The sequence below is a fragment of the Triturus cristatus genome, chromosome 6, assembly GCF_964204655.1.
Source record: "Triturus cristatus chromosome 6, aTriCri1.1, whole genome shotgun sequence".
Taxonomy (NCBI): domain Eukaryota; kingdom Metazoa; phylum Chordata; class Amphibia; order Caudata; family Salamandridae; genus Triturus; species Triturus cristatus.
This window is the reverse complement of record NC_140589.1, coordinates 900,833,232-900,858,747: the sequence shown is the minus strand read 5'-3', so window position 1 is coordinate 900,858,747 and position 25,516 is coordinate 900,833,232. Positions and strand designations below refer to the sequence as shown.

At 46.0% G+C, this 25,516-nt stretch overlaps 1 protein-coding gene across 2 annotated transcripts in view; it reads left to right on the top strand.

Moving 5' to 3' along the window:
- Positions 1 to 25,516, top strand: part of LOC146820763 (MFS-type transporter SLC18B1-like) — a 709,940-nt gene that overhangs the window by 251,140 nt on the left and 433,284 nt on the right. For both annotated transcript variants that reach the window (XM_085611552.1, XM_085611553.1), the window contains one exon: positions 19,875 to 20,031. In XM_085611552.1, coding sequence (XP_085467678.1) covers positions 19,875 to 20,031 — 157 coding nt within the window. The remainder of the gene's footprint in view (positions 1 to 19,874; positions 20,032 to 25,516) is intronic.

Here is a 25,516-nt window from a genome sequence, read left to right as displayed (position 1 = left end):
GGGAAAGGAGACACGCTGTGTTACGTTGTTATTATATCTCCTTTGAAAGCACCATGGGGGAATACTTGTGAAATCACGTATGGCTCATGTTAGAGGGCAAAAGTATAATGTGCTCATATGCACTGTCGGGATTAGCAACATGCCTTGAACAGCAAACAAGACTAATTGCGCACCGCATTTGAGCTGCAGCAAATAAACGTGACAGGCCTCGCATATTGACAACGCCCTAAATAAGCAATTTGGATCATATTGATACTACTAACAGTCTCCAGTTCTGCAGGCCGGAACTACATGTCCCATAGTGCCTTAGTGGTGTTGTGAAAATATTGGAGGAGAACGCCTGCGCAGCCACTGACGTTCGTGCTTTTCCTGATAAACACGGGCGCTGCGCTTGAAACCAAGGTTGGGCTGGGTAGAGGAAGGGAGAGCAGCGAAGCAGAACGCGCGAGGGCAGGGGGGGACAGGGAGTGAGGAAAGCATGGAGTACAGTGAGACCTCACAGAGGCAGCATACATTGCCAAAATCATATTTTTTTTTAAGCGGTTTTTTGGTGTCAGAAGTTAACTTTAAAGTAGTCGCTCAATTACAGATCTGCAAGTGGCCCCAAGACAAGCAGTGGAAAGAAAAAAAACAAGACAAGCAGGAAGTGGGATAAGGGAGGGGGTGGCAAATGGCGTGAACATTTCGCGGGCGCTTTGATGTTCGCAGTGGCCGCGCGGCTCACTGAGAACATCAAAGCGCCCGCGAAATGTACACGCAGGCTGCCAAATGGTGCGCGCGCACATGCACTGTGTGAAAGTGATCGCGATCGCGATCACATCAAAGCGGCCGTGCGGCCCGCGAAAATGAAAGCAAACGGTGTGCAGGCTGCCAAATGGTGCGCGCGCCTGGCGCACATGCACTGTATTTGGAGGCCTGAAAGCACTCGTTTGCACTTCCAGATCCCCCATTTACAAAAGCTTTCGCGAGAGCAGCGCTAAAGCGCTGTCTCAGCGAGACCTAAAAAAGTAGCACGGCTTGGTTTCCATGACAATACAGAGCTATTGCCACAAGCTTCCAAAGTCCTTATCGCCTACGTCTCCGTTTACAAAACAAGATGGCGTGAGCTTGTCCACATGGGCCGTCCTTAAAGTGGACAAGGCGGTAACCTGAAAGCCCGGTTTCCAATCACGTGTCAGCGTTTAACCTAAACGATGACGCGCGCCGATTGAAAACAAGGGCGTGGATTTATTTTTATTTTTTTAATTTTTTTATTTTATTCAGCAATTAGCAGATTTCATTATTATCACATTACAGACAAAACCTTCTACAATACAAATACAGAGCTAAGACAAAATCATTACAATATAATTATTTGACTATAACCTTTGATCACAGCCATCCTGTTATTGGGACCCATAATTGCTCACCAAATATCTTTCTCCTATGACCTTTCAATTTATAAAGAGCCATTTCGATATTATACAGAGCGAGAATCCTAGCCCTCCATACAGAGAAAAGAGGTGGATCCGGGCTCAGCCACAATGAGGTTATACAGAGACGTATCACAGCCATACATAAAAAAAAGAAAACCCTTCTGTGGTACTGCCCGTTTGCTAGTTGTTATACCAAATTCGGTGCCAAACAGAACAAGACCCACATTAAGGACTACCGGTATTTTTAGAGAGAAATTCAAAAAATGCTGTAGATCGCGCAGGAAGGCGGCTAAGGACGGGCATAGAAAAAACATATGTGCAGCATCGGCTGCTATCACCCCACACCGAGAACATTTATCCCCCTTCCAGTCTTCCATCTTGCAATCTTAGCAGGGGTGTAATATAAATCGAAAGTTGCCATATAACACTGACTCTTAAGGCTTTCAGTCAGCAGTATGGAGTTAGCCATTTCCAGAGACTACTGTAAATCTATATTTGAAATCCCTAGCCTGTTTTCCCATTTTTGTTCCTCTATTAAGAGGTCATCATGCTGCCCCCAAGTGGCTTCTCGGTACAATTGCGCCAACTTGCATCTACCCTTTATTATCTCGAGAATGCGTATTCCCTCAAATGAACAAGTACCCCTTATAATAGCTTTGTCTAAGAAGCTCCGCAACTGTAAATATTTAAAAAAATCACCCCTGTCAAGATCAAATTTCTCCCTCAATAGAGCATACAACATAATTTGACTGTGTTCACAAAGATCCCCAATAGTCCTAATACCGGCCGCACGCCACTTTCGCGCAACAGAATCCTGAAAGACTGTGGAGAGAGCCCCCATCAGGCCAATAGGGGTATATCGAGTGAAATCCCTTATCTTGAGCAACACACGTATCTTTTTCCAGACAAAATACACGGCCATCAGGATTTTAAATCTAGTTTTCTTATAGTAACTTGGCTCTATAATCCTAACAAATAAATGCCGAGCTTCTAGGCCCAAAATTAATTCATAGATAGAAGGAGAAGTAGCCGGATCCTGAACAGCTCTTTCTCCAAAAATTAGAACACCCATGTGCTAAAACAATGATATATAGTAATAAAGACGAAAATTAGGGATAGACCACCCCCCACGACTTCTAGGTAAGTAGAGCCACTTCAGGGCTCTTCTCGACCTTTTATAGCTCCATAGAAACCGAGAGCACATCCTTTCTGTTCTCAAAAATAAAGACTTGGGGAACCATAACGGTATAGCTCGAAACAAATATAAAAATTTCGGGAAGATTATCATTTTAATAACGTTGCTTCTTCCATAAAGGGACAGATGCAGATGATCTAATTTCTCAAAAGTCTTATTGGAGGCTATAACAATAGGGTCAGCATTTAGAGCAGGGATGTCTTGTACTTTCGCAGAAATTTTTATACCCAGATATACTGCCTCAGTGACTATTTTGGCATCAGACGGACAGCCCCTATCTGAATGTAAGATCTGAGTTTTAGCTAAGTTCAGTTTATAGCCTGAAATCCCAGCAAATTCTTTAGTCAAAATCTCTATTCTTCTTAGGGCACTGGTCACATCCCTTGTAAGAACTGCTAGGTCATCAGCATAAGCCAATACTTTGACGTCATGTGACTGGGGTTTTACTGGGATAATCAATGAGTCATGTTCCAATTTAAAGATTAGCGGCTCAATATAAAGAGCAAAAAGAAAAGGTGAGCAGGGGCAACCCTGTCGGGTACCCCTGAACACCCTAAGCTCCTCCGATTCCACACCCGAAACCCGGACAGTAGCAGCTGGTTTCCTGTATAGGGCCTAAACGGCCTTCAAGAAATAGGAGGGAATCCCTTCCAAATAAGTACTGACCATAAGTAATCCCAGGAGACCCTGTCGAATGCCTTGTCGGCATCCAACAGGGCCACCCCCATCTGGGAGTTGTCGCATGTGCCCAATCGAATAAAGATATGACACGTCTTATATGGTCAATAGTGCCTCTCCCAGCGATAAAACCATGCTGGCGTATTGAGACTATTGGGATAATGACTTTGGCGATTCTCCTAGCGAGTAGTTTTGAGTAAATCTTACTATCGCAATTAATTAAAGATATAGGTCGGTATGACCCAAGCTGCATCCCATCCTTCCCCTTCTTCTTAAAAACCACAATCGTCGTTTAAGACCACGAATCGGGGGGGTGCCGTCAAAAGCATGCCGGAATAGACAATAGCTCTGCCCCCAGCTCCTCCCTGAATGTAATATAGAACTCCAATGAAATTTTATCAGAGCCCATCGCCTTACCACGCGGAAGTGAGAGGAGAGCCGCCTCCACTTCTTCCCATGTGATCGTCTCCGATAAAATATCTTTCTGTGCTTCTGTTAAAGAAGAGGTCACAATCCCTGCTAAATAGCTATCCGCCTTATCCGTTTCCTCATTAGGGTACAGATCCTCATAAAAGGCCTTAAAGGCTTTCCGCACCCCTTGAGGAGACTCCTGAATTATTCCCTGAATATCTTTGATTTTAGTAATTTTACTTTGTATCTCTTTTTGGCCGAGTCGATTAGCAAGAACCCTGCCAGCCTGCTCACCATACTCATAACACTCCTTCTTATGGAGCTGAAATTTGGCGGCAGCCTCATCCGCAAACTGCTTATAAACTGAGGATCTTTTAATAGCAAGCTTTCTCAGTACCGGAGTCAGATCCGCTCCCTCTTTTATTTTTGTATCCAGCTCACATTCCACGGTACTAAGGTCCAAGATGCGCTTTTCCATGATCTTCTTCATAGTTTTGCGTTTTTGTGCTGCGAAGCTCAGGGTCTCCCCCCTGAGTCCTGCCTTAAACGCGTCCCAGACCATCCCTTCTGAGGCAGAATTCCTATTATTCTGGAAAAAGCCGGACAGCCAATCCCTGATATGGTTACAATACTCCAAATCTAGCAACAGTAGTTTCCTATCAAAGGTCCAGTTAAAAACACGTGGGGTAAGCATATCAAACTCAATCTCTAAAACTAAGGGATTGTGATCGGAAATAAACCTCGGCAAAGTAAATATGGACACCTTACCCAGCATAGAATAAGAAACGAGAAAATAATCCAATCTAACCAATTTTTTATGGGGAGCTGAGAAGAACGTATAGCCTGCCTGGCCAACATTAAACCTGCTCCAGACATCAGAGAGTCCTTGATCCAAAACCAGTCTATGAACACTTTTATAGACTCATGGCTTCCTGCCATGATAAGCCTGGTTAGAAGTTACATCAGAATCCCCATCCAAATGTATATTTAAATCCCCACAAATTATAAGAGGTTGAGGCCAAAGAGACAGTTCTAAATTAATCTTATCAAAAAGTTCTGGGTCATCCAAATTTGGACCATACAGAGTACACATAGTAAACAGCTTATTAATAAAAATGACTTCTGTAATGGCCCACTGTCCCCACTTATCCTCCTTAGATTTCCTGGAAGTTACTACTCACTTCTTGCAGAGAATAGCAACACCCCTAGAGTTGGCCGACTGCCGTGAGCATGCAAGCAGATCCATGCCCAGCGCTTTGAGCCAACCCCTATTTGACCCCGAAATATGTGTCTCTTGCAAACAGAAAAGATCCCAAGATAACGCCTGGATTACCTTGGCCAAGACCCGCCTCTTATTTAGATTATTCAACCCTCTTATGTTAAGAGTGCAGACTACCAATTTGTTCATTTATATAGATAAGTTTGTCATTTCGAGTAAACCACCACCGCTCCTCCAATGCTTTCCCCCACTTGCCCTTATCCTTCCTCGCAAAATTAGAATCAAATAAAAATAATAAGATACGGCAATTGAATTTCAAGTTCCCGCTGTGAACAAAAAAAACCCCGTACCAACACAAAGAGAAATCATACAATGCGGAATTTTTCACCCCCAGCACCCCCCTTTGCCTCCCCTCCCAGAGCAGCCAACCCCCACCCCGAACAACCCCCCCTCCCCCACCCGGACCCACCCTACCAACCCCATGAAGCAATGGGACCGTTGTCCCTTGTGATGTAGAGTCGGGTACCCAACCCCCCTCCCCTCGTCTCCAGATCAATGGTCAACCTGCTTATCATCTCATTAATACGTTTGCTAGTTACAGCACAAGCAAAAAAAAATAATAAATCAAGGCTCATATCCAGTCCATACACCGACAAACAAGACTTTAGAATCACAAAATCATAAAGTCTGCAAAAATTCTTTAGCTAACGACTCAGCGAAGAACATCTGAGTCCGCCCTTTTACAATAATCTTCAACTTAGCCGGATTCTGAAGAAAGACCTGAGCTCCTTTTGCCTGGAACTGGGGAATCAGCTGCCGTAATCTCCAACGAAGATCAACAGTGGATTGACAGAAATCAGGTCTAACAAAAAAATCACAGCCCTTCGCATGTCCTTTCTTAGTAGGACGTGCCAGATCATAAAGTGCCTCGCGGGCCAAGAAGTTATTTAGTGAAATAAGAATTGCCCGCGGAAGGGGAGCGGTCTGGCCCACATTCTTTCTCTGATTAACTGGAAAGCGATGAGCCCTCTGTACCTCTGTCTGCCAATCCCACTGTGAGAGCTCAGGAAAAGCCTCACCCAGCAATTCCACTACAAACTTGCGGGGGTCAGAGCCCTCTTTGCCTTCGGGAACCCCCAAAATTCTGAGGTTATTGCGTCTTGAGCGGTTCTCTAAATCAGATAGTTTCCACTGCAAGTCATCGCGATGAGCTTTCAGAGAGACTATGGTTTCCTTCTGTAAAATAAGATCATCCTCCAGAGCAGAAATCCGGGTCTCGGCCTCATTAATTCTATTAGAAATATCAGCACACGTCTTCACCGCTCTCCGTATCAAATTTTGCAGTATTTTAGATGCATTCTGTGTGCGTATGCTCTCAGCCTGAGTTTCTGCCCTATGTGCCACAATCAAATCGTAAATTGTCGCCAATGTTATCTCTCCTTTATCACTCCTGATAGCACCAGCAGATACGGATGGCAGAGATACTGAAGGGGGAGCCATTGTATTTGGCGAGCTCTGATAATCCCAGGAAAGTGATGTATCTGACCCCGGTGGGCTTACCCCTTCTACCAAATTCATGCCACAAGATGCATTCTCTAAAGCCCTGCCAGCTAATGCCATCGAGATCTTTGCCTCGTCATTCTCTTCATTTCCCTCATCGCCAGAACTCACTCCCACAAGCCAGTCTTTTACAAGGCTCTCGGCTGAAGAGTGGTCTGACAAGGAGAAGAAGTCGTCAGCATTGGATACTTTGTCAGGTAGCTCGCATAACTCTGGATAGTTCTGGTCGCCAACCACCGCAGATGCCATGACAGCGCCAGCTTTTTCATTTTCGGCCATAACTAGATGGGCGGAATCAGGTAAGGCATTACCATTGACGCCAGCACCGGCTGGAGTAACACTAACACTGGACTGCACACTTGTGGTTTCCAAAGGGACTTTAGCTCCCAGAGTGCCCCTGGGTGCAGACATAGTTGCTAGCTCGCCACGCTGCAGTGCTTCAGAGTGAAGAGGAATCAAAAATGTTGGTACCGGCTTCCATTACCCCCGTCATTTCACTCATCCTACTCACCCCACTCTCAGCAGGAGTCGTATTTTCAGCGCACCCCTGTATTATGTCCTCCATATGCGCAGAGAAGGGCGGCGCGCACTGTATGTCTGAAACATCGCCGCCATGGAGAGCCCGCATTTCAGCTCCCTCCTGGCGTTTCTTTTTGTTGGCTCTGAGCTTAAACATTGCCGGTACAGCCTGTACAGCCTGAGTCGCGGCTTTAAGTGCCCCAGGACCGGCAGCTTCTAACACCCGGTCCGAAGTCCCCGATACAAGAACTGAAGGAGATCGATTATGCCTCTGGGTATCTTCGCCACCTCCCGGTGTTTTATTTTGCAAGGCAGCAGTGGCAAGTCGAGTTTTGACTGGAGTCCCGGTCAGAGATGCAGCCGCTTTTGGTCTCGCTGAGCGAGCTGCCGCTTTAGACGCCATAGCCCAGCTCCGTACCTTCCGTACCCGAGCACCCGAAGACAGCTGCCGTTGGAAGCCGAGTGAAACAGCCAGGGAGGGGGATCAGACAGTGATAAAATCCGCCAAAGCATCAGAGTTTATATTCTCGTTTCAATCGCCTAAGCGAATCTAGGCTGGTCGCAGCATCCTTAGCAGAGACGAGGAGAGGAGCAACCCGCTCAGCCGGCCATCAGCGTGGCCGCCATCTTGCTTCCCAAGGGCATGGCTTTAAGTCAGTTTGGAATCTGTATCGATTACAAAAGGCATTCACATGGCGAGACCAGCGCATGCGCGCTACTAATGCCAGGCGAGACCTAAAAACAAGGAGTCGATAGTAATCACTGGGAAATGAACGTACATGATTCATATTTCAGAAATGTGCACGACCCTTTGTGCATTTTCGTCACGGTGCCGTTTATTAGTGTGTAGAATGTTACAAATGGATGGAGTCACACACTGAACTTCTTCTCTCTGCTGAGCCCAGGCTCCAAAATGCTACTAAACAAATAAAATATCCTTTGCTGTTATGTACCCAAACTGACAACTCGTGTTTTTTAAGTAGATCACTTGCTGTAGACAGCCTGATAATCGTCAGCTTTGTTGCACAAATGCACTCCAGCTTCTTCCGTAGTAAATTAATTGCCTCGAGTCTCGTTAGATCATGCCAGTAGCGCTACACAAAGGCTGGTGACATAATCCAATATAACATGAAGAAAAATGTATATCGTGATCACCACGCAATATACTTCAACACAATTTCTCAGCCTTGTCAGGATTAGAACTCGTGTCCTACAGGTCACACCGGACATCAGCGGCAGCGCTTAACTCAATGAGCCGTTAGTATGTCAGTGTCCTGCCTCACTTCTGATAATGTGAACGCCTACAAAACGGCGGCTAGGAAGTTGAAACAATGTATTAGGGTGAAACACGAGATTTTGAAACATGGCTCGAAACAAACAGAAGAGCACTGATATGACAAGCAGCAAACAACTATGCCGGTGCCTCCCGGGACAGGAAACAAAACAAAAAACGTAATTCTGGTGGACTTCTGCCAGAGTTCCAAGGCACACATCAAACTTTTCAAGTTGCTCCCACCACTGCGCCACGCAAAGAGTTAATGCATCACTTGTGCACGTCTATCAACCCCAAGACATCCCTGTTTCTAATAGTGTAATGTAGAACAACGTGCATTACACACCACCCAAACCCCCTGGCTTCTCCATTGTGCAATCTCGTTTCACCAATCTAAACACATGCACGAGAGGATATATTTTTCTAAAAGCATGTGACATTTCACAGGATGTTGAAATACAAATAGGTGCATGAACTATAAACATAAGCAGCAAAACACTTCCAGCATACGAAACGGAAAACCCTCCGAATGATCAGAACTCAGTTCTGCTGAAAAAAATGCTCGAAACCTGTAGTTGCGTGGATCAAAGCGGGAAAAGGATTTTTTGACAGAACAAGGCACAAGGAACAAGAAAAAGAGAAAGCCCCCTGTCTCCAGAGAGAGGAGAAGCACTCACCCAGCTTCAGCCACCCCCTGCAAGAGCCAGGCGAAATCGCACTCTTCCTCTGGCCCCTTTTCTCTTTTTTCCCCTCCACCACCAGCTAAAGGCAGAGAGCAGCTGTCCCGCGTCCCCTCTGAAACACAGCAAAACCTCGGTTCCTTCATCTCCGTTTTCCCCTTTTTTCCAGTGCCCTTAAAACCATGGCTGTTGTGTGAGGAAGAAAGGGCATGAAAAATCAAGCATTGGCAATGCAATAGGACTCGCATTTACGTGAGACCTATTGCGTTGAAAAGGCGAGTGCGGGCGGCCCGGAGAAGGCACGAGCAGGACCGGGAGTGCGGGGGAGGGGGGCAGGGCACCACAAGAAGTCAGAACCATGGGAGGGGGGTAGGGAGGGACGGAAAGAAAGTAGTCTGTTCAGTAAAGGGGCCAGAAGCCATGGAAGGATACAAATGACTGACATGGCTGTCATGGGGAGGGACTAAGAAGCTTAAAACCAATCGGGAGGCAGCATTTATAATCTAGGCCAATGAAGAAGATGGGCCGGAGAGTGGGCGGAGCTTCTACAAAGCTTCCACACTATAGTGTATACTGCATGCCTCGCAAAGCGATGGCAGCGCATTTGCGCTGCAACGCTAGCGAGACCTAAAAATTTGATTCAGAGGAGCTGATAGCACTTGAGATTACATTTGAGCTCTCTCCTTTTACATATGGGGTGTAGCTACGAATAGTGCAACAGGTGCAGTTGCACTGGTGCCCTGTAGTAAGAAGGGCCCTTTCCAACCCAGTTAATTGCTGTTTTCACAGCCAGTCGGGAGAGGGAGGCTCAATTTTCTTCGTTGCATTAAAGCCCAAAGTGGCCATCCTATGCCACTGTGCTGCTGTATTTGGTCAATTAAGGAAACATTATAGCCCTGTCTGCACAGAGCATGTGCTGGGTGCAGTGTGTACTATTCTCTGTGTTTCTCTTGGTGCACTGTCAAAGATCAGTCAGTCACTGCTGACGCATCACAGTCATATCAAAAGGCTGTAATACAGGCCTTGTCCTCTTCTGACAATTTAATTACCCCTGTTTCTCTCTTGGCAATCGTATTACCTCTGATAGTAGTATTTTCTGGTGGAGAAAGCCAGTGAAGAACATAGTTTCTGCTGGTGCAGAATCTGAGCTTTCAGTATATTTCAATGGTTTCTCCTCAGATCAACTAGTCAAACTTTTGGTGTGAAAAATAAATCAAGTTACTGCCATAAATGGAGGGGTTGGCATCTGTATTTCTTTGCTAAAATTTCTTGGGGAAGGGGAGAACCCTCATACTCACCCCAGGAGCTTTGGCCACTCTCACTATGGTCACTAGGGACCATCCAGTGTAGGCATTTACGACCTACTTATTTGAAAGTTCACCAGCCACCACTGCTGAAAAGAATAACGTATTTAGCATTGTGGGTGTCTTGGAGAAGATTACCCTGAAATGGGGTGCCACCACTGCAAATTTCCTGGTGCCTGGTAGTTGGTGTAGTTATTAGGCAGTGTGAGAAGTTGGCCTGGTATATGATATCCACTTATTAAAGTGGGCACCTTGCAACAGTCCAAACAATCCGTATGGTGATTTAAGAGGTCAAAGATAACTTAGAAAGCTATCCAAGTAGTAACTGTGGAGAGCAGCCTTCAGGCTTAGTCTTAAAGGAATGTTAAGCACCGTTCTTTACCAGAATGCAACCATAATGTATTGGTTAAATGAAAGGAGAACCACACAGTAGTTATAAAAATATGTATTTATTAATATAACACACCTTAAATACCTCACATTATCTGCTACACACAGATAAACACAAAGCACACAATACTGTAGCACAGAAACAAACGTAAGTAGCACTAATACACAGTGGGCTCCGGGGTGAGACCAAACCATATACTAAAATAGGGGTATAAGAACCACAACTCGAGTCAAGACAGTGTCTAGAGGTTGTAGAATTGTCAGGACCCCAAGGAACTACCCAAGGTGAGTAAGTAGGGACCCCACGGAGGACAGGCACAGTGTGAGAACACGACCCTGTGCTACGTACAATTCAATGGAAGAGTTGCGGTTGCAGTTTTAGTGTTTAAGGACTCTTCACAGTGGATTATGAAGAAATCCTTTAGAACATATAAGGTTGGAGAGCCATCCCACCCGTGGATAACGAATCACCAGAGTTGCCTATCCCACGGAAGCCGGGTGCATAGGGTCGAAGTGGCGTCGGAAAAGGCTGTCGTTCTCACTGGGAGCCTTCAAACAAATGCCACTGCTGGAAAGAAGAAAAGTGTCCGGTTGAACTCACAGGTGGATTCTTGAAGGAAGGAACCTGAAAGCAGAGGAGTCAGAGTCTGGGTCACTCAGGAGTGACCAGGGGCTCGGTAGAGGAATGCCCACTGATGTCGGGTGCTTCAGATGGGAAGATGGAGACCTTGACTCTGCAGCCACGGGGATCAGGAGACATCGAGGACAACCAGGAGCCAGATACGAGTTGTCCCACGAAGGATGTCGAGTGCTGAGAGGTCGGTGTCTGGTGGGAGCACCAACAAGCATTGGCAGTGTCAACCCTCGAAGAAGGTCGAGAAAGGTCACGGTCTGGCCTAGCAAGGACCAGGAGACTCACCACAGCAGGCCTGGAGCAAGCAGAGGAGCCCAAGAAAATCAGTGTTGTCCCTCAAATGGACCCACAGGCCAGAGGCACAGGAGTCGCGAGAAGACCTCTAGCAGTTTCACAAAGTAACAGCTTCCAGGACACAGAGTGTGAGGAGGCCAAAGTCCTTTGTACAATATGTGCACAGAGGTTGGGGCTATCCCATGCACTTAGTTGGGGAACGTGAACAAGCATATGCAACTGCAAATGTACGCGGTGCAAAGGGGTTCAGGTTATGTGGTCCCCACACAAGATACTGGCCTCAAACTCGGTGAGAGGGCAGCTTGATTCTCAAGGGACAAAGGAACCCACCTCCTGTGTTGCTGGAGCCTTTGGAGTCTGCAGGAGCTCAGGATCAGCAGACCGGTCAGTTGCGTTACGGTGCCTGCAATTGCAGGGGAGTGACTCCTTCACCCCAAGGGAGATACTTCAGTTGTCCTTGATGCTCCACAGGTCCTGCATGGAGCCTGTATGGTGCACGGGCACAGACGATGCTTTGGACGGAGAGGAAGACGAAATCGGGCCCAGTCGAAGTCCAGTGATGTCCAGCGAAGTCCAGAATGTCCAGACGGTTGAAGGTCAGTGGTTTCTTGATCAGTATCTTGTCCACGACAAATCTAGGGTCCTACAGCCAGGTAAGCCCTTTTGTACCCACGGGAGAGTGTTGGACAGATTCAGGAGACCCTCCCAGGGGAGGGTCAGTACAGTGGGGAGAATACTCCCATGTCCTTTGTCCGGTTTCGCATCAGAGCAGGAGCCAACAGCTCCCAGGACTGGTTTGAACTGGACTGTGCACAGGGACACCAAGTGTGCCCAAGATGCAGGCTTTCAGGCACTTTGGAAGTGCACCCACCCAGCCCCAATACACTAAATCCTGTCTGGGAGGTGGTCACACCTCCCTGTGACAGGATGCCTATTGTCCTGCCTTCCCCTGCTCAAGCTTGGCTCAGCAGCAGGAGGGCAGAAATGTGTCTCCGGTCGGCAGCAACCATTCTTTGCTGCCCGGGTCAAGAAGGCTAGCACTGGGAAGACCAGTGACCCCGCGAAGCTTGCTTCAGAAGGGTGGAATCATATCTCCCACACCGGTTACTCTTGTGGAGGTATGATTCCAAGGTGTTTGATACAAAACACAACATGTTTTGTTGCAGCCGTTTTCGAAATAGCATTTTACGCGAGCATATAATGTACCTCTACCTATATGTTTGGCTGCGTCACCGAAAACCCAGGAGAATGGTCTCCGAAGGATGCAGATGGGCTCTGCTCATGCAGGGGCACCCTCCCACGTAAAACCCTGCACCCTGCCTTCAGGATTGTCATGGCCTGCTAGAGGGGTGACTGATAGCTTTTAAGTGTAGTGACCTATAGATATAGTAAACCTATATCTAAAGTGAGTGGTGCATGCACCATCTTACACAGGCTGCAATTTTAGGCCTGTAGTTCCATTTTGCATGGCCTCTCATGGGTGGCATAATACATGCTTCAGCCCATGGGAGGCCTCTGGGGTACCTATGCCCTGGGAACATGTGTACCATATACTAGGGACATTCAAGGGGACCCCATTATCCAATTTGGAGTGTACCTAAGTACATAACATAACCAATTTAGGGAGAAAGCAGATAGACTGTGGTCCTGATTAGCAGGATCCCAGTCACACTATTCAAATACCAGCAAAACATCAGGCAAAACGTGGGGATAACCATGCAGTCAGATCCTACCTTCCTACAAGCAGTGTCTAGTGGAGTCAGTAGGGTGAGAATGGTTGGTTTTTTATCTTCTCCTGGAGACATTTAGGTACCTTAATGCACTTGCAGATCAGACAGAGAATCTTGAATTTGATTATTTTCTTTATGGGAAGTAGGTGGAGTTTTTTAATTGCGTATCCATTATTTTCTTTTAGCCCGAAGTTGTGGCAGCCACAGCATGTTCATCTTTTACAGTCTCTCTGCTATGCGGGGTGATCAGCAAATAAGACATTGCTGGAGTTGAGAACGGTGTTGACTGCATCGTCCTCCACAGCCCAGGAGCATGCAAATGAAATACGCCAGACATGGAGCTCTGCAACAGACATCTTCATTCTTCAGCATACGATCACACAACTTCATGCATTGTGTCATGTCTTTAATAGCCACACATAAACACATCCCAGCAGCTTGTGTAATTCCTGTTTAAGTCTGCCCAGAACCTTGAGGGCCCTAGTGCTCATAATCTTAAATAAACTGCATTAACTAGTGCTTCTAGAACTATACTACAAATTTTTGGGAGGACATATGCATTGTTTCTTTTGAGTGGAATAATTTGTAAAATGTTGCTTTTACTACTGCTCTAATCTGAGTGGGGAGGCTGAGGTCACTTTCTCAAAAGATCCCAAGGTTTCTTACTTTAGTTGTGATGGGAACCGTTTAGCTGAAGAAAGTGGGGGAGGGTCAACAGGAAGTTTATTTGCATAGGGGCGTTGTGTGACATGGACGAGAACTTAAATTGTTGTCCTGTTAAATTCCAGACTTTTGTTGCCCACCCAGGTTTCCATTGTCTGTAAACTATTTAACATGTTTATAAATTGGTCGAGCTCCCCAAAGAATTTGAGGTGAATGTGTGGAGGGGAACAATGCTGCAGTACAGAGGTACACCAATAGATTAATTTATGGAATTTGTTTAAATGGTTGTTAGAAGACATATACATTAAGGATTGTTTTGGATATGGCCCTTTTTGCAGGTTTATGCCCAAACCCTTTGCCCTTTGCCTCCTATTTTTCTGATCCTGTTGTCGTTGGCTATAGGGTTCTGGGCACTTTACCACTGATTATCAGTGCTAAAGGGCATATGCTCTCTATATAAATTGTCACAATGATTGGTTATTCGTGATAGGCATATTTGATTTACTGGTAAGTCCCTAATAAAGAGCACCATGTGTGCCAGGACCTGTATATCAAATGCTACTAGTGGGCTTTCAGCACTGGTTGTGCCACCCACATGATTAGCCCTGTAAATATGTCTCAGACCTACCACTGTAGTGTCTGCGTACGCAGTTGTAAACCTGTCATGTTGAACTGGCACCCACTTGCCAGACCCAAACCTTCCCCTTCCTCAAATGTAAGGCACCCCCAAGGTAGGGCCAAGATACCCCCATGGGCAGGGTGCAGTGTATGTGAAAGGTAGGACATGTACTGGTGTGTGACATGTCCTGATAGTGAAATACTGTTTATTTAGTTTTTTACTATTGAAAGGCTATCAGTCCCATAGGCTAACATGGGAGTTGCTTTGCAACATTTTACAAGTATAACTTTCCCTATGGACAAAATAGGGAAATAGAGTTTAAGCTCTGTGAACTTAAATGTACTAACACACCTTTAGGTGGAGGTGATTTTTTAATTCTGTGTTTAAAAATGCCACTTTTAGAGATCCCCAGTGCATAGTGGACCTGCTAGCGGACCAGTTTGAACAGGTCTATGCTTCCACGATCACACTCACGCAAACTGATGCGGAGGAGTTCCTCCGGGATATTAAGCTTCCTCAATTGGAAGAAGCAGAGGCTCAGACCTTAGAAATAGAACTCTCTGCGGACTAAATAGCGATGGCAATCGGCAAATTACAGTCCGGTAAAGCGTTGGGTCCCAACGATATTCCCATCGAGTGGTATAAGCGTAACACGACAACACTCACACATATATGGCGGCAATGTATAAAGACTGTTTAGAAAAAGGGGAATTGCCCCGTGATCAGTGAACAGCGACAATAGTGGCCATCCATAAACCCGGAAAACCATCAGACGACTGTTCCTCCTACAGACCAATATCGCCGATCAATGCCGAGGCCAAGATATTGGCAAAGGCCTTGGCTAACAGACTTACACCACAACTAGCAAAGTTAATTTATCCGGATCAATCAGGGTTTTTGGCCGGAAGAAACACAGCGTTAAATCTGCGGCACCTTCATAATGTGCTTGGCCGTAGTCATACTATCCAGGAAGAGGCCCTGGTGCAATCCCTGGATGCCCCCATGGCTTTCGACACAGTCGAGTGGCCATTCCTATTCGCTGTTCTCCAGAAACTAGGCTTCGGGCCGACATTTTTCTCCTGGGTCTGTTTACTGTACACTGATCCAGTGGCCCAGGTAGTAGCCAATGAGCGTAGATTGAGGGATATTTCATTACACCACGGTACAAGACTGGGCTGCCCTCTATCGCCCCTCCTCTTCGCCTCAGTTCTGGAACCTTTGGCAGCCTGGGTACGTCAAGACCCGGTTATCCGGGGACATTAATGGACTGAGGACCAGGAGGTCCGCATATCAGTATATGCGGACAATATCCTCTTATATATGGCCTCCCCGAGATGCTCACTATCCTGTCTTTTAGATATTTGTTGCTCCTACGGTCGATACTCAGGGTATACGATTAACTGGGCAAAGTCAGTGCTGTACATCCTGAAGGGACCTCCTCCACTTCTCCCGACTGGCTGCGCAGTAAGAGTAGTGGACAACACTTTTAAATACCTAGGGATCCACATTACCCAAGACCCGGAATTATTCATGAAATCTTCAAGCCCCTCTGAAACGATTACATAAAGATACCAAGCACTGGCAATCACTGCCACTATCGCTCCTAGGGAAAGCGGCCCTTTTTAAAATTATGGCACTCCCCCGGTTCCTCTACGCCCTCCAAAACACGCCCTTCCCAGTCCCACAAACATACTTTCGGGCCATGGAGGCAGAAGTGACTAAACTCTTGTGGGACCATAAACCAGCCCGCATAGCTATGGTTAAATTACATCGCTCCTGGTACGATGGAGGTATCGCACTCCCTAACATACAGTATTACTATTGGGCCTCCCAACTAATAGTGGTGAACCAATGGATTCATGTTCTCCACACAGACACTGCCTATGCCCTCGATAGGCTACAGCTAGGACCAACGGGACTTCATCGAGCACTCTACAATAAGACCCGTCCAATGCTAGGCCCGACGAACCATACACTTCAAACCTGGAAATCAGTGCACAAAATGTTGGGATGGCATGACACACTCACACAAGCGACACCCCTATGGATTACGGACAAGCTTGGGAGACTGGAAAAAAGTAAGGGCTTCCATAATTGGGACCTCATCGGAATATCGAAGGTGGGCGATCACTGGGTGAAGGGAAAAGAGATCACCAAACACGATGCAAATTGGCACCAACTGAACACTTTTGCTGCCAACAGATTAAACACGCCCTTGAAGCAGTAATCCCCCCAAAAGCCAGAAGCGTCCCCATTAGAGGACAGATTATTAACGGACTTCTTAGACAAACGAGTATTCTCCTTAACATATAAAAAAATCGTTAATAACATGTCAGACCCGATGAAGAAGCTTAAAGATAAGTGGCAGGGAGACGTGGGCAAACTGGATGACACAGATAGGCAGGAGGCGCTCGCATCCCCTAGAGAGGTAGTGATCACCTCTAAACTGCGTTTAATACAACTTAAAATTCTTCATAGAATTTACTACAGTAGAACTACCCTCTGCAAAATTGGTAAAATCGATAACCTGCTCTGTTTGAGAGGATGTGGGGAGGTCGGCACATTCTTCCATACTATCTGTGCATGCCCCGTGGTGATGGGATATTGGGAGGCAGTCACGTCCCCAATCACGAGGTTCCAAGTAACCGGTTGCACATGCTTCTCGCCTCGGAGAGCAAGAGAAGGGTTGAGTCTCACTGGGGGAGTTGCGGTAAAGGCAGCAGAGGAGCTCCGCCGTCCCCCGATGTCAGGGCTCTGGCCACCGCAAGAAGATCCCAGTGTGGTTGCTGAACTTCAAGGCTGTGCGTGTGTCTCCCCTCTGTGCTGTACACATACCTGGGGACTTGAGCTGCAGCTCACAGCCTGAACACGGGCAGCTGTCTGGATCCCTGGATTGGGAGGGTGGAAGGACTGCGCGAGGTCTCCCTCTCCTTTCTGTTCTTTCTCTGTGGTTGTGTATACACCATGGGGGCCTTGAGAGATTAGAAACGAGCTACAGGACGGGAGGGCAACCCTCGAAGGAGGACCCAATCCCGCACAATTTACTTTCAGAAACCTACTGTATACCCTGTGAAAACTGCGCAGGAGCGCTCTGGCTGCCCAGTGAGGGTACAAACTGGTCATTGAGGTGAGCATGCAACTACTGCATTTCGTGCCCTCAATGCTATGCGGCCCTTTAGTGCCATTTGGGCACTAACACACCCCTCACTAGTGGTTGGACTCCAGTTACGAGTCCTCTCGCGGTGACACGCTATGTGCGTCACTTCTGGGGTGCCATGGTAGGGGAGGGTATATATGCCTCTCCCGACCCTTCTAGCATCGTCTGTTGCGCCAGCCACACGTCTCATAAATTGACAAACATGGGGTGCATTTGTCACAGGCTAGCATGGAAACCTTCCACTGGACATGCAAGAGGCCCTAGAAAGCAGGTTGCAGGTGAGAAAATAGCTGTTTTGGTGGGGGGCTCCGGCGGTGACGGGGGCCACCCTCAGAGCTGTGGCGGAGTTACAGGGCGATCTGGAAGCAGACAGGTACAGTAAGGGTATCTCTGCGGCAGACGGGTGCAGTAAGGATACCTCTGCACGGCACAATAGGGGTGCCAGCGCCAAAGACCAGGAGCCTCAGGGCAGGTTCCTGGAAAACCACAACGGTGCCCCGTTAGTCCTTCGGGCGGTTGGGGGCCTGACCAACTAGGGGTTTGCCCTGCTACGCTCCACCTAGAAATAGGCATGAGTAATAAGAGACCAGCGTGTCACGTGATCCGGAGGAGGATCACCAAAAGGTGTAGCACTGACTGGGTGACCCACAGTGCTGGCTCATCAGGCGGGCGGGGGCAGCATAGGTTGGTACAACTGCCTGTGCTTGGATCGCCTGTAAGATAACCCAACATATTGCATACTTTTGTATGGAATAAACCTGCAGCAATATTTTCCCATAACAAAAGTTGTCTTGTGTATTTATTTATTCACGCATGCTCAGACTGTGGGTGGGGGAAGTTGCCAATAATGGCACTATGTGCAGGAGCTGCATGATAATTCCCAGTAAGGGTTGTTTTTATAGTGTTGGAATAAACTGTGCACTTTATAGGTTTGTGTTGAATCTCACTACTTCGTGTCTTTACTCTTGGGGTCCAGATATCAAGTTAGAAGGAATCCCCGCAGAATTAATAGGAAGTGCTAGGTACACTCCGCGCCATGATTCCCACTCTAAGACAGCACCAGGGTGGGTCGCTATGGGAGAAGCACTTCAGGTTAGCAGCAACTGAGTCTGTATGCAATGCGTCCGTCCTTTATGTTCAGTGCCTTGAAACAATGAAGCTTGTGCGAGTTTGCTTCACAGCCATTTGGTCTGCAAAAGACCATTGCTTTCTGCACGATGATGGTATTTACCGCTTGTTTCGCCTTTGGTATTCAACTTCTGTCATATACTCATTGTCCTTTTGAAGTGTTTTTTACTGTCCTGTCGCCTTCTGTGGATCGCTTCATGGAAATCTATGTACATGTGTTTATCTTCCCATGCTAGGGGTCCAGAAGCCTAAACAGTCTAGGAGTGTGGATGCCTTTCATTGAGGATGCACTAGGAGACAGTTTGAATGACTTGAACCTATAGTTGTATGTACTAATCCTGCAAAAAAGAAATGGGATGGCAACACAAAATGCCTGCCCAGGTAATTTAAAAGAGCATTTAAGAGGATAAATTATACATTTATTCTGGAGCTTATTTAAGGAAAAAAGGCTCTGATGACCAAAGTTCTCTTCAACACTAGACCATCAACCCTAGAGAATGGAGGGAATTCTATTTATTGACAGTGCACACACTCTGGTAAATGTTACTTTGAAAACACAACATACTGGATGACTGTAGTACAGTAGCTGGGCAGAATAAACATTAGAAAACATTAAAAGAGGTAAATATTTTATCACAAGGGTGAGATGGGGACCGTCATATAAGTCATGAAGCCCAGCACTTGACAGTTTCAATTCTAATAGTGCTTGTGGCAAGTGGATAGTTTACATGATGTTTATATGATTATTTATTTCTCATTTGCTTCCATTGCGCTCAGAAAAAACTCACGTTTTCCTGCTTGAAGTTTTGGTTAATGATGCTTGTAATGTATCACATAACTGGAACACAAAGTATCAATGTATTCAATAAAGTGACTCATCGTGCTCTTTTGAAATATGTATCAACCAAATGACTTCTGTTCATATGAATATCTGCCTTAGATGAGATACAAAGTTTTTTTTAAGCGTGTCAATAAAGCATAAACTTTATTTATATATCCATTTAGGGAACACTGGAAATTTTTGCTGGGCTGGGCTTTGTCTTCGGCCCTCCCATCGGGGGATTTTTATATCAGGCTTTTGGATATGAGGTTCCCTTCATTGCTGTTGGATCTGCTGAGCTATTCATGGTGCCATTGAACATGTACCTCTTACCCAGATATGGTAAGAAACAATATTTTATTGTTCCTGTTGGAAAGTGTAAGATGTTGGTGGATTTCACATAATAAACTTTTTACACAGTTGTTCATTGCCGCTTAAAATATGAGAGTGGACATTTTAATTAAACCTTTGATTTCTATGCATTGATGTTTGCGGTAACGTCCTGATTTCTTTAGATTCCATGGTGGTTGTGAATTGTTTTAAGTTACCCAAATAAGCTGATTATAGACATAAAAAGTATTCATATCCCATAGGTGTGGTCTCAATCACCCTGCACTAGTTCTGACATTGCGGTACGATTACCCCAGTTTATCCCTTTTTAGATCGAGCATTCGAGACCTCTTGTATATACTTTAGTATATACTTTAGCATATATACTTTAGTATATACTTATATGTGTATGTACTTTGTGGGCTCTGGAGATCAGCCCTAGGATTTGTCTGCTTCCGCTTCGGAACTATTTTTTCTGTTAAACTGCCTCCATTTAACTGTCTTGAAAGAAAACGACCAGCAGAGGTCAGTAAAATATCAGCATTACTTTCTGCTGAGGGACTTTCTTTTTTTAATTTTTCTGGCAACTGCTTCTGTTTGACTTTCTTGATAGAAAACGACCAGCAGAGGTCAGTAAAATACCAGAATCACTTTAGCATTCTCTAGATTCCAGTCCATAGAAATTGTCTTCCACGAGCACCATTAGACAATAACCTTCTTTTGCAAATCTTCTATTTTCAGTGATATGACCACCGAAGGCCCTGCTTTTATATTAAAAACAGAGCTTTGTCCTATACAATTTCACGCTGAAAGGCAATATTTCTCTCCATGTGTTCCCATACCTGGCGTGTCACGCAGTTTGGTGCTTACTTTCCCTCCATGTTAAAGAACAGTAGATGTTTCAGCACCCAGGCTAATGTGCTGCATAGCTAACTACATATAAGGTCCCAAAGGCGAGACCAATTGCATTGCAAATGCTTGTTTGATTACCAGTTAAAACCTGGTTCTAGATCTATACAACATTGGCTTTCAATGTATTCCTGTATAAGTAACCATACTTTCCTTTACCTTTCACCTAACATTTTGCCTTGTATTTGGTTTTACAAATCTTACCAATTAGATGTTAGTTTTGTAGATGCAATAGTAGGCATGATGGTGTGAAACTCCATATCCATTAGTATGCCACTATTTTTCACACAACAACCATTAAATGCAACATTTATTCAATCTACAAGTCCTACTACTTCTAGAAGCTTAGCAAAGTCTGTTAGAAACATTGTTTATAGGTTATGCTCCAGAGAGTTCTGAATAAAAGCCATGAGCTGAAGTGATTGTTAGCCTCTCTGTATAGAGCAGACCCAATACCTCAAAGGGATGGTCTCAAAACCTTATGGGGTAAATACCACTTCCCCAAGTATTCCATGATCAAAGAGAGACATTAGAAACTCCAATTTGGATCAAGAAATTAGCTTGGCTCTCTATGCATTACCCAAAGTAAAGAAACTACAAGAGAATCTATTGTACCAATATTGAAGCTAGGACGTGACCCTCTCTCCCAGCATCGTATTGGCTTTTTTCGAACCTCAACTCAGAATACAACATTCTGAGTAAAATCATGGTAGACAACCTTTACTGTACATGCCCTGATCTCATCCACAAAAACCATTTTGGATTAATCTCTAAACATAATAACTCCATCAATATCAGAAGATTTTACCATACTCTTGATGGGGCATTCCGTCTTTACCCTAATTGAACGTGCTTGGTCTTAGATATTGTGCCGGCATTTGACACCCTTGATTGGACCTACATGTCATACGCGCTGAGAAAATACAGCATTGATCCTCAATTTATATGAGTCAAGCTCCTCTATGTCATCCCTACATCTGTCAGACTAGACATTACATATTAAATGCATACCCAATAGCGTGAAAAACTAGGCAGAGGTGTCCAGGGATTCACCGGCAATGTACTTCACTGGTTTTCCTTCTATCTCTATGGAGCAGAAAGAAACAATTGGACTGCTGAAGATTGGGTAGGTGAAGGCTATTTTCACAGCCCTAATAGCCACACACATAGTGTAGTCACGTACAAAGGTGTGAGCACAAAAAAGCAGACCCAAGTAAGTCAGTGGGATTAAACATAGGTAATTGCTGACATTGTTACTAAGGTGAAGAGAGGATGTGAAAGTCAACATGAAGAGTACAATCAAGGGTGAAAAGGGTGAAAACACACATACTGGTAAAGAAAGAAAAAGGCAACAACAGTAGAACCTTTCTAAGATTTCTTTACAGTAAGTACTGCTACACTGCTACACAGCGCCAACGACACCCAGCTCATCCTCTCGCTCACGGCAAACCCCGAGAACACCAGACCCTGCTTCCAGGAAGGATTGAAGGATGTCACTGCCTGGATGAAGGACTGAAGCTCAACTCTGAGAAAACCGAGGTCCTCATCCTCGGACCGTCCACCTCTGCCTGGGACAACACCTGGTGGCCCTCCACCCTTGGGAGTCCTCCCACCCCTACTGACCACGCTCAAAACCTCAGCATCATCCTCGAATCCTCCCTCTCCATGGCCTGCCAGATCAACGCCGTCGCTTCCACTAGTTTCAACTGCCTGCGCATCCTCCGCAAGACCTTCAAATGGATCCCCACCGAATGCAGAAAGACCATCACCCACGCACTCATAGCCAGTAGACTCAACTACGGCAACACCCATTACGCCGGAATCAACAGAGCTATCCTACGCAAACTCCAAACCATCCAGAACTCCGCAGCCAGACTCGTCCTCGGGATTCCGCGGTATGAACACATGACCCAACACCTACGTGACCTCCATTGGCTCCCCGTCAAGAAGAGGATTACCTTCAAGCTCCTCACCCACGCCTACAAATTCCTCCACAACAAAGGACCCGAATACCTCAACGAGAGAGTCTCCTGCCACATGCCCAGGAGGAACCTCTGTCCCGCCGACCTCGCCCTGTCACACGCATCCACAGAAAAAGAGCAGGCAAGAGAGCCTTCTCCTACATCTCAGCCAAGACCTGGAACGAGCTCCCAGTGAACATCAGATGCTCCCCGACCCTGCACACCTTCAGGAAGGCCCTCAAGACCTGGCTCTTCGACTGATCCGGAGCTGCACAGCCCCCCCCCCGATCGCCTTGAGACCCTCACGGGTGAGTAGCACGCTTTATAAACCCCTGATTGATTGATTGATTGATTGATAAGTAGCAAGAGGGAAAAAGGATACAATAATTTGCGACCTGACACAAATGGGGGGGGGGGGACAGGTGTGGGTAGTTTGCACAAATACAATAATAGAGATTATTTTAAATTTGCACATGATCTAGAGTAGACTGAGGAGGCATGCAGCGGATGTAAAGCAATGCAAAGAGTCATTCAAACAAAAAAAGGAGAATAGATAGATTTTAAGTCGAGGTTACATTTTTCTTGCAGGTTCTTAGTTGTATAGATGGGTATTAAGTCAAGGTTAAATTTTTCATGCAGATTTTTAGTTGATTAGAATACACTTTTAAATGGCATGCGCTTTGAGGATGCAAAACTGTAGAAATAAATATCAGTATTTACATGTACGATAGTGCTATATTAGGCACGTTTCCTGCAGAATCATTTGAACAGTTAGTCCACTGCTAGGCTATTGCTTGACTGCTGATCAACTATGGGGTTTGTAGCGTAAAGTAATGGCTGGATTCATATATAGGGAAGAATCTAGAGTTTAGGTTGTCAAATTGATGCAGTAATGTCGTGATCAAAGTAATGTGGGAGAATATACAGGGTAAATAATGCACACCTGAAATGCAAAGACTGAAATGTTATTCGGCAACTAAGTCATACCTTCTGATGTTTATCCTTAAATGTCCTTCACAAATGTTTTGCCTAAGTACCAAAGTAGAGAATTTGGATGCCCTTGGTTTATCATGGCACTGGATGGAGTATAAATTCTCAGACAGTAGAAGTCTATTGCCTGCTTTCCTGCAGCTGGAGGGAGGAGACCTAGACACTAAAGTGAGGAGGGAGAGACCAGGCTACCTTAAAAATTCCAATGGCACCTTTCGCTTAACAAAGAGCTGCAGATTAATCTACCTGAGCACTGCCATTTAGTTGATGGCAGTGAGAAGAAGTGCAGCTGAAGTTTGTTTTTCAATGTGAGAACATTTCTATGTGTGATCTATCCTTTGTCATTCTTGGATTGCTGATTCAGGAAGGATGTCAAAAGCCAGGTGCTGAGATCTTACACTTCGTTATGCCCGTGTAGTGGGTGCTCCAGCTTGCCGAAGACCTGACTCCCTCTCACATGCTCTCTTTCATCTGAGCCATTCTGGACATAGCGAGGTTTTAGGCCTGTCCTCCAGAGCGGCGAGTCCAGGATATTCAGACTATGATATAGATGTTTCTTCCTCCAACTTGGATTTTGGTGAGACTGACTTTGAGGTTGCTGGGCCTCATGGCCTCCTGCATCTTGCTGGTAAATCATGCCTGCTGACATGTACAGACTCTGCAGTGGGATCTGTAGTTCCAGTTGGTGCAGCATCAGTGGAATATCTCCAACTTGGTCCAGGTGTCTGAGGGTAAGGCAAAAGGCATGCAGCGGTGTCTAATGAACTGAGATTGGGCCAGCTAAGATCGCTCTCCCTTCCCCACCCAGATCTCACAGCGGTGACAGATGCATCACTTCTGGGTGGGGGTGGCCATCTAGAAGAAGTGGAGATCAGGGGACTCTGGTCTCCAGCAGAGACCCAGCTCCCCAAAAATTTGTTGGAGCTGAGAACGATCTGTCTGGCAGTAAAAGGCTTCCTATCATCCATCAAAGGGGGGGCTGGTTCAGGTGTTCTTGGACAAAACCAGTAATATTACAACAAACAGGGCTGGGTGGGGTTGTGGACCCTCTGCCAAGAGAATCTGTGTCTCTGGACCTAGATGAAGTGCCAGGAGATTTTCCTATTGTTCAGCATCTGTCAGGCTCTTTGAACGCCAGGACAGATGAGCTCAGTCAGCGGTGTCAGAGTGACCACGAATGCCACCTGTTTCCTAAGGTGGCACAGACTCTTTTTCTAGAGTGGAGTGAGACTTGGCTCGATCTGTGCGCTACCGCAGAGAATGTGCAAAGTCAATGCATCTGAGTGTTGGGATTTCCAAGGCGGCTCTCACTCAAAGATACATCTCGTATCAAGTGGAGTTCAAGACTCCTGTACATTTTTCCACCTATACCATTACAGCCCTGAGTTCTCAAGGAAATTTGGACTGACTGGGCCTAAGTCTTCTTAGTGGCCCAGGGTTGGACTCAGAGGGTGTGGTATCCAGATCTCCTGAGCTTGAGCATTGCTCCTCTGATCAGGCTGTCACTTCGGTAGGACCTTCTGTCACAGCAGCAGAGCAGGGTGTTGCACCCGACCCTGCAAACTCTTCATCTTCATGTGTGGGGACTGAGTGGTAGCAGTTGAGAGTGATTTGTCTTCCTCCCAAAGCCTTTGATG